This window comes from Myotis lucifugus, unplaced genomic scaffold (assembly GCF_000147115.1).
Source record: "Myotis lucifugus unplaced genomic scaffold, Myoluc2.0 scaffold_789, whole genome shotgun sequence".
In the NCBI taxonomy this organism is placed as follows: Eukaryota; Metazoa; Chordata; class Mammalia; order Chiroptera; family Vespertilionidae; genus Myotis; species Myotis lucifugus.
The window spans coordinates 54,028-66,977 of NW_005871837.1; the positions used below are offsets into that span (position 1 = coordinate 54,028).

Below are 12,950 nucleotides of genomic sequence, written 5' to 3' on the forward strand. Positions count from 1 at the left end.
GATGAATGAGACTTGGGGAGTGAGGATAGAAGAGGAATCAATGAGGGATGACTCTGTGGACTTTGGCTTGAGCCACCAGGTCTTAGGCCACCAGCTGAGATGGATCAACTTGAGAAGAAACTTGGACAAAAAATAAGTTTTCTGCCCATGTTAAGTTCGAGATGCCTGTGTGGCATGCAAGAGGGTATTTCAAGCAAGCAGCCGAGTACCCAAGCCTTAGGCCAGTGATGGCGAACCTATGACACGCGAACTCATTTTTTTGGTTGATTTTTCTTTGTTAAATGGCATTTAAATATAAAAAATAAATATCAAAAATATAAGTCTTTGTTTTACTATGGTTGCAAATATCAAAAAATTTCTATATGTGACACGGCACCAGAGTTAAGTTAGGTTTTTCAGAATGCTGACATGCCGAGCTCAAAAGGTTCGCCATCACTGCCTTAGGCAAAGGGTCAGGTCAGAGACATCAAGCTGAGGGGCGCTGACTATGGACAAGAGTCACATCCAAGGGAACGAGAGGCATCATCCAGGGACAGAGTGGAGGAGGAGTCTCAGTCAAGCCAAGGCAAATGCCAGCAAAAGAGCCTGAGGAGGGACAGTCAACGAAGGGGGTGGGGGGGACCATGACATGATGTCATGGAAACCAAAAGAAGAAGGCTTTTGGAGAAGGAGGGAGTGGTCACCTGGGCTGAAAGCTGCTGGGAGAGCAAGACAAGACATGGCCAGGGAATTGGCAACAGCAGTTGCTGTGCCCTTGAGAGCTGTTTTGGAGGAGCGGTGGGGACAGAAGCCCAGTGGAGTGGGCTCCGGGAGAATGGAGGGAAAGACGTGGAGCAGCCAGTAGGGACAACTCTTCAAGGCGTCCCTCTGGGAAGGGGAGCAGAGGCGGGTGAGGCTTTCTGACGCCGGAGGCTATGCTGGCATGCTCACATGCCAAGGAGACCCATCAGTGGGCAGGTGGGAGAAGCCATGAGGAAGGAGAGAGCAGCGTGCAGGGCGAGGCCCTTGTGAAGTGGGGAGGGTGCAGCCCAGCGCACAAGTGGGTGGGCCGGCCTTTGACAGAACGGGGTTATCGGGAGGCCAAGTGTGGGATCCCATGTGAGCAGGTGGGTGCATTTGGTGACATGTACGCATTTGGAAGGTCTGACACCCATACACTTCCCTGTGCCCACTCCCAGCAGGGGCTGCAGCAGGAGCAGGGCCAAGACCAACTTGTGGTGTGCGGGTCCTTTACAACGTCAAGTTGACATGCCCTGGTTGAGGGAATGAAGGAGTGAGGCACGAGCCAGCGTTCTTGCCGCCTCCGCACGGCCCTTCGGCTCAGACCTTGTGTTTGAAATTGAGATCGGTGGGGAACTCCTGGCTTTCCCCGGGGCTCCTGCAACCTGGGCCATCCTGGCTCCAGGAGCCATAGACTGCTCCATCCTGTGGGTTCGGAGGGGGGAGGCACAGGTGTGGTCCACCTCCCCTCCAGCTGCCGTGTGACCTCGGCGCTGGCTGTGACCCTTTCAGCAATTTCAGTCGTTAGTCAGAGCTGGGTCCACGGCCCTGTGTTCACCCACTGCGTCTGGGAAGTCCCCTGGACGCTGCGATGCCCAGCGTCCTAATCTGTAAACAGCATAATAGTTCTCCGGAGGGAACAAGGGAATGTCGACAAGGTGCCCAGCTGGTCCCCGCATGGAGTAGATCTTGCAAGAGAAGGTTCCATCCCACCCTCTCTCGGCCCCACCCCAGGGTGTACTGGCCCCAGCTGTGGCCCAAGTGTGCCACGTGGTACCCCTGGTGGCGGGCGGCATCTGCCAGTGCCTGGCCGAGCGCTACACTGTCATCCTGTTGGACGTGCTGCTGGGCCGCGTGCTGCCCCAGGTGGTCTGCGGCCTTGCCCTCCGGTGCTCCAGCGAGGATGGTGCTGGCCCAGGTGAGCCTGCTGTCCCAGCCCTGCCACTGCCCACTCTCATCCCCCTCCCCAGCCCTGCATGACCCCTTCCTCTCCCTCTCTGGCCCCCCTGCACTGCCCCAGAGAGGACAGGAACTGAACACCTCTGCGGGGCGCCTTTGACTGTTTCCTGTCCAGGTCTCACGCCCCTGGGGTTCCTGCCGGGAGAATGGCTACAGCAAGACCCCAAGTGCCGCTTCTGCGAGTTCGTGACCACCCAGGCAGGGAACAGCAGTGAGCAGGCCGTGCCTCAGGCAATGCACCAGGCCTGCCTCCGCTTCTGGCTGGACAGGCAAAAGGTGCGGGGCAGGCAATGGGGACTGGGGCCCAGGGCCTGCCCGAGGGAGAGGGTTGAGCCAGCAAAGGCTTCCCAGCAAGAGGTGCACAGAGCCGGCCAGACCCCTGCGGTCAAGGAGCTCAGGCAGGACGGGGTGTGGGCCGAACAATGATGGGGCTGTAATGGGCAAAGCCTGCTGTGGTCAGGAATGGCCCCAGACAAAGGCATGGGCTTGGAGGACCAGCAGCCGCCCCCCCCCCCCCTTGGACCAAATGTGAGGGCGGTATCCATCAAGAGATGAATAACGCCAGGGCCAGCTGGAGCAGGAGGGGGCCTGGGCTTCTCGCCACCATCCGCCTGTCCCAGCCCCAGCCCCCTCCCGGTGTGACTCCCTGGGGACAGACCCACCTACAAAAGGAGACGTCCCACCCTGGCCGGTTTTCTCAGTGGTTAGAGCATCGGCCCTCAGACATAAGGGTCACAGGTTCAATTCCTGGTCAAGGGCAGGTACCTGGGTTGCAGGTTCTATCCCAGGCCCTGGTCAGGGCATGTGCGGGAGGCAACCATTCGATGTGTCTATCTCACATCAATGATTCTCTCTCTCTCCCTTCCTCCCTCCCTTCCACTCTCTCTAAAAATCAATGGGAAAAATATCCTTAGGTGAGGATAAAAAATTTTAAAAAGGAGAAAGGAGAGTAAACTCCCTTCCTAAGTAAGCTAGGTCCCAGGAGGCAGCTCTGCCATGTTCTTCTGGTCGGTAACTTTCAGGCCCCCACTGCGCGCCACATCGCGTCTCTAGGACCAGATGAGCTGGAAGAGTTCCTCGAGAACTGAAATTTTGGGGAGGGAATGGTGGTGGCTAGGATTCTGACCCTCTGCCTGGGTTTCCCCCACGGAAACCTACATTCCAGCCCCTGCCAGCTGCGTGAGGGTCTGATGCCTGGACCTACACGGGGTCAGAGGGAGCCTGGAGTGACCCAGCGAAATGGAGAGGCCAGGCCGGCAAGGCGGGAGCACCGCAGGCCCTGGGCCCACCCACACCGTGTCTTTCTCCTTCCTCAGTGTGAGCAGTTTGTGGAGCAGCACTCGGTGCAGCTGCAGACCTGATGTCCAGGGGCTGGGATGCCCGCACCACCTGCCAGGTGTGCCCTCCCCTCCCAGGTGGCCCTAGGGCTTCCCTCCGCTCCCAGAGCCCCCACCGGCTCTGGCCCACGATCCTCAGAGACCCCACACCCTGGGTCCAGAGCAGCCACTCCCTCCCCCTTTAATATAGAAAAGGCAGGCTCAGAGGGTTCAAGGAAGAGCCACGAAAGAATGAAAAAAGGAGGAGTCTGAGAAGGGAGGGGCAGCTTACAGGCGTAGGAGTGTGGTTTGACGTGCATTATGGGATGGGGTGTTTGTTCATGGAGCCGTGTATGTTTGGTGGGGGTGGAAAGTGTCCCGGGACAAGCATCATCCCACTTCCTCCTGCTCTAAACACCCAAGCCCCCCCTTGGCTCAGAAGTGGCCTGAGAGGTCACACGAAGAGCACCCCCGGGGGCAGGTGGAGTGAGAGCCATGGCTTCAGCTTGGGAAGGAGCCTTGGCCCCCTCAGAGCTGGGGATAGGGGATGGGGTGCGAGGCCTGAGGCCCAGTGCTGTCCCTGCACAGGCCCTCGGGGTGTGTGCGGCCACGCTCAGTCCTCTCCAGTGTATCCAGGATCCCCTCTTCTGACGAGAATGCAAAGCTGTGCGGGTGAGTCCAGGCCCCAACTCGGGGAGGGAGGGAGGTGGGTCCTGCACCCACCAGGAGGGGCTCTGCTCCCCAGCCCCCCTCCTCACAGGCCACAGCTCTTGCAAGGCTCCTGAGGGCCCCCCACAGCTCAGCCTGGGCTCCCTGGTCCTCAGTGTTTGGTGCATTCAGACCCAGGCCGTCCTCTCCTGACACTGAGGGGAAGTCAGACTTGGCTGCCCAAACCTGTTGACAGGAAGCCCACCGTCACGGGCCCTCCCTCCCGAGACTCCTTTCGCTCTCGCTGACTGTCATCCTCTAAGTCAGAGGTGGCACCCCCTTAGGATGGACGGGTGGTCACATGCACCTCTGCGAACAGGGGCCCCGGGCAGGAAAGCGACCCTGAGAGGGACGGACACAACAGTGGACTTGAAGTCCCCTGAGAGCAAACTTGGTCTTTACAATTCTGCTCAGAGCCAGCCCCTGACAGTGGTCACTTACTCATACCTTCACTCACTTTCTGAAAATGTCCTGTGTCCTGGAGCCAGGCCCCTTTCGGGGGCAGAATTGTATGCAAAGCAGGGAGCCCCTGGCCCTCCTGGAGCTCACTCCCCGGGTCCACCTCTTCCATCTGAGGGGGAAGCCCCGCTCCTGACACCTTCCCGAACCAAAGCCCCTGTGGGAGGCGGTGGGAGAACACGGGGTGGAGATGTCTGCCCCGACCAGACCTGCCCCACAGGGACCAGGTGAGTGACAGCAGCGGGACCCGGGCCAACGAGGGCCACGCCTTTCCCAGCTCCCAGGTCTCCCCGCACCAGGAAGAGCTGGGCCAACCACCCCTGTTGAAACAGGAAGAGCCGTGTGTTGGGACAGGAGGCCTCAGCTCTGTTCCCAACTCTACCATCAGCCGGCCGCAGGTCCCCAGCAAGGATACACTGCCCCCTCGCTGGCCCTCATTCTCCTCCCCAAGGGGGAGCCATCAGGTGTCTCCAGGACCCCAGGGCCCCCCCACGTGACAAGGCTCCTCCTCAGGCTCCCCTCTGTCCCCTCCCCAAGAGAAGCCTTCACTCCCCCGCCCACCTCCTTTCCTCAAAAGGACTTTAAGCTGGTGGACGGACCATGAGCCTGCAGCTTGTACCCTCAGTCCTGTGTTGGTCTGGCCCATCCTCTCTGGGTGGGAGGCACGGCCAGGGAGCGTATTCAGAGGATGAGGGGCTCCAGTCCAGTCCAGATCAGCCTTCCCACGCCGCCGCCACCGCCACGGAGCCAGCCCAGGCCCCATGAATCCCGCAGGGCTGGGCCAAGGTGACTGCGCCAGCTCCAGAGGACAGTGGGATAGCAGCTGGGCCGCCTCCCTCCATCTCTACGTATGCACGACACTAGCTTTACAATTATTTTGCTAACACTTTCACAAAATTCAGAAGAATAAAAATGGGATCATGAAGTGCCATAACAGATAGACATGAAGTCTTTAAGTTGTTTTTTTTTTTAAATCGGGTCATCTCGGACATGGTCCAGGACTCAAGCATGGTGGGGAGGTGACTGGGCAAACCTTCACATCTGAGATGTGCTGCTGCTTAAGATGTAAAAAGGGTTTTCTTTTTTATCTTTTTGTAAAGTGGACTGGCAACTGGTATTTGAAATTCCAGGTTGATTCGATTTCTGCTATGATTTAGCCCATCCAAGCTCAGTTGGTGTTGTGCTTGCTAAGGATCGGTTCCTATGTAATGCAATGCCTATAACAATGCTAATACCGCCCTTTCTCCTTGTGCTAAAAAGAAAAAAACACTGTCCTCTAAGATGCCGCGGAAGCCACAGCCTCACCATGAAGGTAGCTGAATGGGGGCCCGCCTCACTCCCCTCCTTGATGAAGCTGATGCCATATCACTCTCCCTCTTATCACTACTTCCAGCCCGGCCCCCCTCTGACCTCCCCCCTCCCAGAGTCCACTCACTGTGGTGAGGTGAGGTCTTAGGGCACCAAAAATTCGAAATATACAGAAAAACAAATAAGTAGCCCTGGCTGGTTTGGCTCAGTGGATAGAGCATTGGCCTGCAGACTGCAGGGTCTTGGGTTCAATTCCAGTCAAGGGCACATGCCCGGGTTGCGGGCTTGATCCCCAGTAGGGGGTTGCTGGAGGCAGCCAATCAATGATTCTCTCTCGTCGTTAATGTTTCTATCTCTCCCTCTCCTTTCCTCTCTGAAATAAATAAAAATATATTTTTTTAAAAAAGTAAAACAAATAAGTAGACCTTTAGCACTAAAGACCCAAATGCCTGGAAATGTCCTTTTATTTACAAAAGAATTTTTGTCATTGCATTTTCTATTATAAAAGAAATAGATGTTAGTTGTAGAAAATTCAGAAACCGCAGACCAAACACGTGTGGGACTCACCCACAATCCCCCGTCCCAGGAGCGCACTAGAGCAGGATGTGTACTTGTCAACGCATCCCCACACCCCTCCGCCACGGAATCACCGAGGGGGCCTTCTGGACACACACATGCTCCGCCTCTGCACTTAACCTTTTAAGTAGACTTTTGTAAATCGATAGCACACTGTTGTCTTGAAAGCCACTCTGTCGATGGCAAGACCAAAGTCCCTTACGGAAGAGAGCTGAAGAAGGTTTTAAAAGCTTGGTTGGGAAGATGAACCCAACCCTGAAGGAGAGAGGCATTCATAGATGACCACCCAGCCAGCAAGGCCGGGCAGAAGGCCTGGGAGGAGGTAGGGCCAGGAGCAGAGGGGCCCTTTCACTTTCGGGGTGCGGTGCGAGAGAACGCAGTTCCTTGGAGAAGCCTGGCTCCAACACAGGAGAGAGAGTGAAGAGACGGCCTTAGGAGGGGCCTGGAGACAAACCTGAGGACTGTCCCCGAGGGTGCCCCCCGAGTGACCAAGGAAAGCAGCCACACCCAGGCACAAGAGACATCAGAATCGGCTCTGAACAAAATGGTGGCCCACAAGGACCCATGACTGGGGACAAGGCGCTGACAATTCACAGACCTTGAGAGGAGCAGAAGTCAGACATGTGAAGCCAATGCGGGCACAAGAAGGTGGAGATCGGGCCAGACGAGTGATAACTGGATGGAGACCCACAGACCAGGTGTGTCACGGCACCTCTCCTCACGCAGGGCAATCTGTACATCACTCACAGGAGAGGGAAGGAGATTCAGTAGGGGCTGAACATCCTATGTAATAAAAGCCTAATATGCAAATCGACCAAATGGCAGAATGACAGGTGGAACAACTGGTTGCTATGATGTGCACTGACCACCAGGGGGCAGATGCTCAACACAGGAGCTGCCCCAAGCCCGCAGGCCCCAGGCCAGCCAAGGTGGGTGCCAGCAGGAGCCCCTGATCGCCCCACTGGTCTCCCCACAGATTGGCCCTGATCACTGGCCAGGCCTAGAGACCTTACTCATGCATGAATTTCGTGCATTGGACCTCTAGTTAAACAATAAGCGGCTGAGTTATTTTCAAATGGAAATAGGAAGCTTGGGCGCTTAGGAGCCAAAATTAACTAGTTCAGTTACAGAGAAATAAAGACAGTGGTGTTTATGTCCCCTGGTTAATGACTGGGGTTTAAAATCCACAACACAATCATGGTAACATTATAGATCATTCCAAACTTTTCTCTGCATGTACACAAAAATAGATAAACGGATTTTTTAAAAATGGGAACATCCTATGTATGCTGCTTTATAAACGGCTCTGTTCATTTAAAAATAACCTGTCCAGCCCTGGCCAGTGTTCCTCAGTGGTTAGAACGTCAGCCTTCACATGGAAGAGTCACGGGTTCGATTCCTAGTTAATGGGTCATACCAGGGTTGCGATTCGCTCCCCGCCCCCAGTTTGTACGCATACAAGAGGCATCCAATCAATGTGTCTCTCTCTCACATCAATGTGTTTCTCTCTCTCTCTCTCTCTCTCTCTCTCTCTCTCTCTCTCCACCCCCCCCCTTCTACTGTCTCTGAAAAGCAATGAAAAAAATATCCTCAGGTGAGGCTTAACACATAATAATAATAATAGTAATAAATAAAAATAACCTGTCCAGCCCTGGCTTGGTGGCTCAGTTGGTTGGAATGTCATCCCATACACCAAAAGGTTGTGAGTTCTATTCCTGGTCAGGGCACACACCTAGGTTACGGGTTCAATCCCCAGTTGAGGCATGTAGGGGAGGCAACCAATCAATGTTTCTCTTTCACATATCTCCCTCTCTCTCTCTCTCTTCCCCCCCCCCCCCAATTTCTCTGTCTCTAAAATCAATAAACATATCCTTGGGTGAGGATTTTTTAAAAAGCTTATTTTATTTAAAAATAATAATAAAAATAACCTTTCGAGGTCAATATAGATATCCATAATCATTGCTAATTGGTTCATGATACAAACTCTTTTTTTCTTGATACAAACTTTCATTTTTAAACAACTATTATCAATTACCAATATCTGATCAATTCCAACACGTGAAATCTGGGGACAAAAACTATGCACATCTTTACTTTCCATATGGGCTGTATTACCAAACCGCCCCTCTGTGTGCACCATACCATCTTCTATACCCGCAGTAAGCAAGGGCCTCTTTTCTATTCTCACCAACCTGAGTATTAGCAGCCTTTCGAATCTTTGCTTGTCTAAACTATAAACATGAGCCCTCTGGTTGTTCTAATTTTCATTTCTTTGTTTACTAAGTAAACATTTTTTACATCTAGTGGCCATTTATGTTTCATGTTTTATGAAATGCATATGTGGGTGTCTTGCCCGATTTTCCATTGGAGTGTTTTCATTGTTTTACCAGTAAAACTTTACTGAGTGTATTCACTCATTTAATGTCCTATAGGTTGCAAATTTCCCCTCTCATATGTCTTTTAAATTTAGAATATGTTTTCCACATGTGTACCTTTTGCTTTGTGACTTCTGACTAAGAAAGCAAGGCTCTCACTTCCTTCTCATCTGTGGTTCAGACTGGCCAGAGCCTGAGGTCTCCAAGAGGAAGCAGATGCTGGGATCACAGCTGTGAGGACATGTGAACCAGGCCTCTGGCTCCCACAGCAGTGGTGGAAGCAAGCCACATGTCATCCACAGAGGACCTCAAGCTACTGCATACAAGATGTGATCGTCAGCTCTGAGCTCTGCAACACCCAGGGACAGTATAAAAAGACAATCATTTGTGCAAAAGAAGGAGACAGAGAACACAGGCTTAGCATGACACCATTTTCTTAATGAGCGTTCTCGATTGACCCCAGGTGCCACGCATTTCCCTTGGGCTGGGCATAAAAGAAAGTTCCAGTCTGTCCTTTTGGAACTGAAAGTCTAATTAGGGAGACAGTCATTAATCATAGAATCACATAAAAAGAAAAATGGAATACTTCAGCGTGAAAAGTGCCATCATTAGAAATGCACATGGTACTGAGCAGATATGCGAGGTCAGAGAGGTGAAAGAGCAGGAGTTAAAAGGGAGAGAGCATCCCTAGCAGAGGCAGCGGAAGCATAAAGGCCTGCGTCCTGCGAACATCTGAGCAGCCAGATCAGTGAGCCTGGGGTGGAGGACAAGGGGAAACTCCCGGGAGGTGAGGCTGGAGAGTCTCAGGGTTCCAGTCTTTATCCTACGAGCCATAGTGTCTTCAGCGGGAGATCGTGGAGTGGAGAGTGTCTTGGTTAGATTTGTGCTTGAAAAGATTACTCTGGCTAAAGTGTGAATGAACTGGAGGGAGGGGACAAGGGAGTGTGGGGATACCTGTTAGGAAACCATTGCAAATGGAAACTGGCAGCCGCTTAGACTAGAATGACAGTGGCAGAGGGCCTGGCAGAGGTCACGTGGATTTTGGAGAAGGACTTGACAACCATTAACTCAATCGGATGGTGACTCCAACCGACGCCATTGCCCGAGCTGCGGCGCCTTTACCTCAGGGGCCTGGCACGTGGCATGCAGCGAAAGCCTTCTTTCCCTGGCAATTTATAAACATCACCAGAGGCAGTTTGTTTCTACCTGGCAGGGCCAGCAGTAGTCCTTCATAGTGTTGCCGCAGGACAATGTCAATTCTCCCGTTCTCTACCATAACACAGGCCACGGACCTCTTGATCGTCCTGATGACCCACAAAATCTCACACTAGTCTACTACACTGATGACATTATGATGATTGGATCTGATGAGCAGGGAGTACCAGGTACTTTAGATACCTTAGTAAAACATAAGCGAACAAGAGGGTAGGATTTAATCCCAAAACAATTCAGAGAAGTTCCTGGGGATCAATGGTCTAGAGCAGTGGTTCTCAACCTTCCTAATGCCGCGACCCTTTAATACAGTTCCTCATGTTGTGGTGACCCCCAAGTATAAAATTATTTTCGTTGCTACTTCATAACTGTAATTTTGCTACTGTTATGAATCGTAATGTAAATATCTGATATGCAGGATGTATTTTCAGGGGTCGCGACCCACAGGTTGAGAACCGCTGCAGTCTAGATGGACTCCTTGAATGAGTGTATACTGCTCAGGTCAGGGGAAAGGGAAGCCCATGCATAGCCTCTGGCCCCGCCACCATGGCTCATGAGCTCACTGAGCAAGCCCTGGGGGTGGCTGACACCCACAGAGCATGTCTCTGGAGTATACACCTAATTATGAAGAGTCTTCTCTGCAGCGGGTGCCTGTGGGTGGACATTCAGATGGAACACAGATATTTCATAGAATATATACATACAACACCAACTGGAAGCAGCTAGCCTAACTACATGGTGGAATGACTTACTGAAAACTCAGCTACCATACCATTTGGTGCTTGTTTTACAAAACACAGCTTATGCTTTGACTCGGAGACCATTCTCTGGTGCTCTCTCACCCACAGCCAAAATACATGGGTCTAGAACAGCAGTGGGCAAACTACGGCCCACGGGCCGGATTCGGCCCGTTTGAAATGAATAAAACTAAAAAAAAAAAGACTGTACCCTTTTATGTAATGATGTTTACTTTGAATTTATATTAGTTCACACAAACACTCCATCCATGCTTTTGTTCCGGCCCTCCGGTCCAGTTTAAGAACCCATTGTGGCCCTCGAAACAAAAAGTTTGCCCACCCCTGGTCTAGAAAATGGGTGGATGTTGAAGTGGCTACTCAATTATCTATACTAACAAAGGGTAATATGCTAATTAGACCAGACATCTTCCGGATGTCCTTCCAGACAAAGCCATGGTGGTGGGGGCCGAGGCAGAGGCGGTTAGGGGTGATCAGGCCAGCAGGGGAGAGCAGTTTGGGGCGATCAGGCAGGCAGGCAGAGTGGTTAGGGGCGATCAGACAGACAGGCAGGTGAGCAGTTAGAAGCCAGCAGTCCCAGATTGCGAGAGGGATGTCCCCCAAGGGGTCCTGGATTGGAGAGGGTGCAGGCCAGGCTGAGGGCCCCCTCCCCATGCACGAATTTCATGCACTGGGCCTCTAGTACCTAATAACCTTGCAAATGTATTTATATATTTTTTATATTTTTAAAAAATATTTTTATTGCCCTGGCTGGTTTGGCTCACTGGATAGAGCGTCGGCCTGGGAACTGAAGGGTCCCAGGTTCGATTCCGGTCAAGGGCATGTGCCTTGGTTGCGGGCTCATCCCCAGTGGGGGATGTGCAGGAGGCAGCTGATCGATGCTTCTCTCTCATCGACATTTCTAACTCTCTATCCCTGTCCCTTCCTCTCTGTAAAAAATCAATAAATATATTTTTAAATATATATATACATATATATATATATTTTTTTTTTTATTGATTTCAGAGAGGAAGGAAGAGGGAGAGATAGAAACATCAATGATGAGAATCATAGATAGGATGCTTCCTGCACGCCCCCCACTAGGGATTGAGCCAGCAACCCAGGCATGTGCCCTGGCCAGGAATGAAGCCATGACCTCCTGGTTCCTAGGACGATGCTCAACCACTGAGATATGCAGGCTGGGCTATCATTATCTTTTTATTGGTTTTTTTTTTTAAAAAAAAAAAGAGAGGGAGAGGGAGAGAAACATGAATATGAGAGTGAAACATTGATCCTGCATGCACCCTACTGGGGATCTAGCCTGTGACCTGGGTAGTGTGCCCTGACAGGGAATAGAACTGGCAGCCTTTTGGTGCATGTGACGACGCCCAACCAACTGAGCCACATCAGCCAAGGCAACTTGCAAATTTATGTTTCCTGTTCCAGCAATTTTAAGCTCTGCCAGTTTAGAGGTCTTAGTTCCCAAGGGAAGAATGCTTCCATCAGAGGACACAACAATGGTTCCATTAGATGAGACTACCAACTGGACATTTGGGCTCCTTATGCTACTGAAACAACACTGGGGGGTCGAGGGGGTGCAATCTACCGTCAGAATGACTGCTCCTGATTACCAAGGGGAAATTGGTTTCCTCCTACACCATATAGGCAACATGGTCTATGTCCAATAGAAAAGGTTAACGGTTCTCAACCTGTGGGTCGTGACCCCTTTGGGGGTCGAACGACCCTTTCACAGAGGTCGCCTAAGACCATCAGAAAACACATATATAATTACATATTGTTTTTGTGATTAATCACTATGCTTCAATTGTGTTCAATTTGTAACAATGAAACTGGGGGTCACCACAACATGAGGAACTGTCTTAAGGGTCGCAGCATTAGGAAGGTTGAGAACCACTGGGTTAATGGAAAAACTACAGGGCAAAGGCAGGATGATTAAGGAGTCAGGCCCGTAGGGACAGATTTGGATCGCTCTGCAAGTAAAGAGCCCGGAGGTGAGGCTCAGGCTTAGAGCAGAGTAAACATGGGAGGGGTCGTGAAAGAACAGGTCGGTGACAGCGGTAATAGCATTGTGACCAAAAATGAGGACTCTACGTCACTTTGCTTATTTTCTCTGTGCTTGTTATACATACGTGATAATTTGTATATGCTAACCATTGATTCTCTCCTTCCCGTTTTTATTTTATATAAAATTTGTTGGAAGTTGACTTTACAACTCAGTCTCTAGGTAATAGGATATTCAGTGGGACTGACTGGATCTGAGGAATAACCAATATAGCCATCAA

General features: G+C 51.7%; 1 protein-coding gene across 1 annotated transcript in view; it reads left to right on the forward strand.

The window, feature by feature from the left end:
• SFTPB (surfactant protein B) overlaps positions 1–3,320 on the forward strand; it is an 8,647-nt gene extending 5,327 nt beyond the window's left edge. The window contains exons 7-9 of the mRNA XM_014448247.1: positions 1,735–1,927; positions 2,099–2,235; positions 3,276–3,320. Coding sequence (XP_014303733.1) covers positions 1,735–1,927; positions 2,099–2,235; positions 3,276–3,320 — 375 coding nt within the window. The remainder of the gene's footprint in view (positions 1–1,734; positions 1,928–2,098; positions 2,236–3,275) is intronic.
• The last annotated feature ends 9,630 nt before the right edge of the window (positions 3,321–12,950 follow it).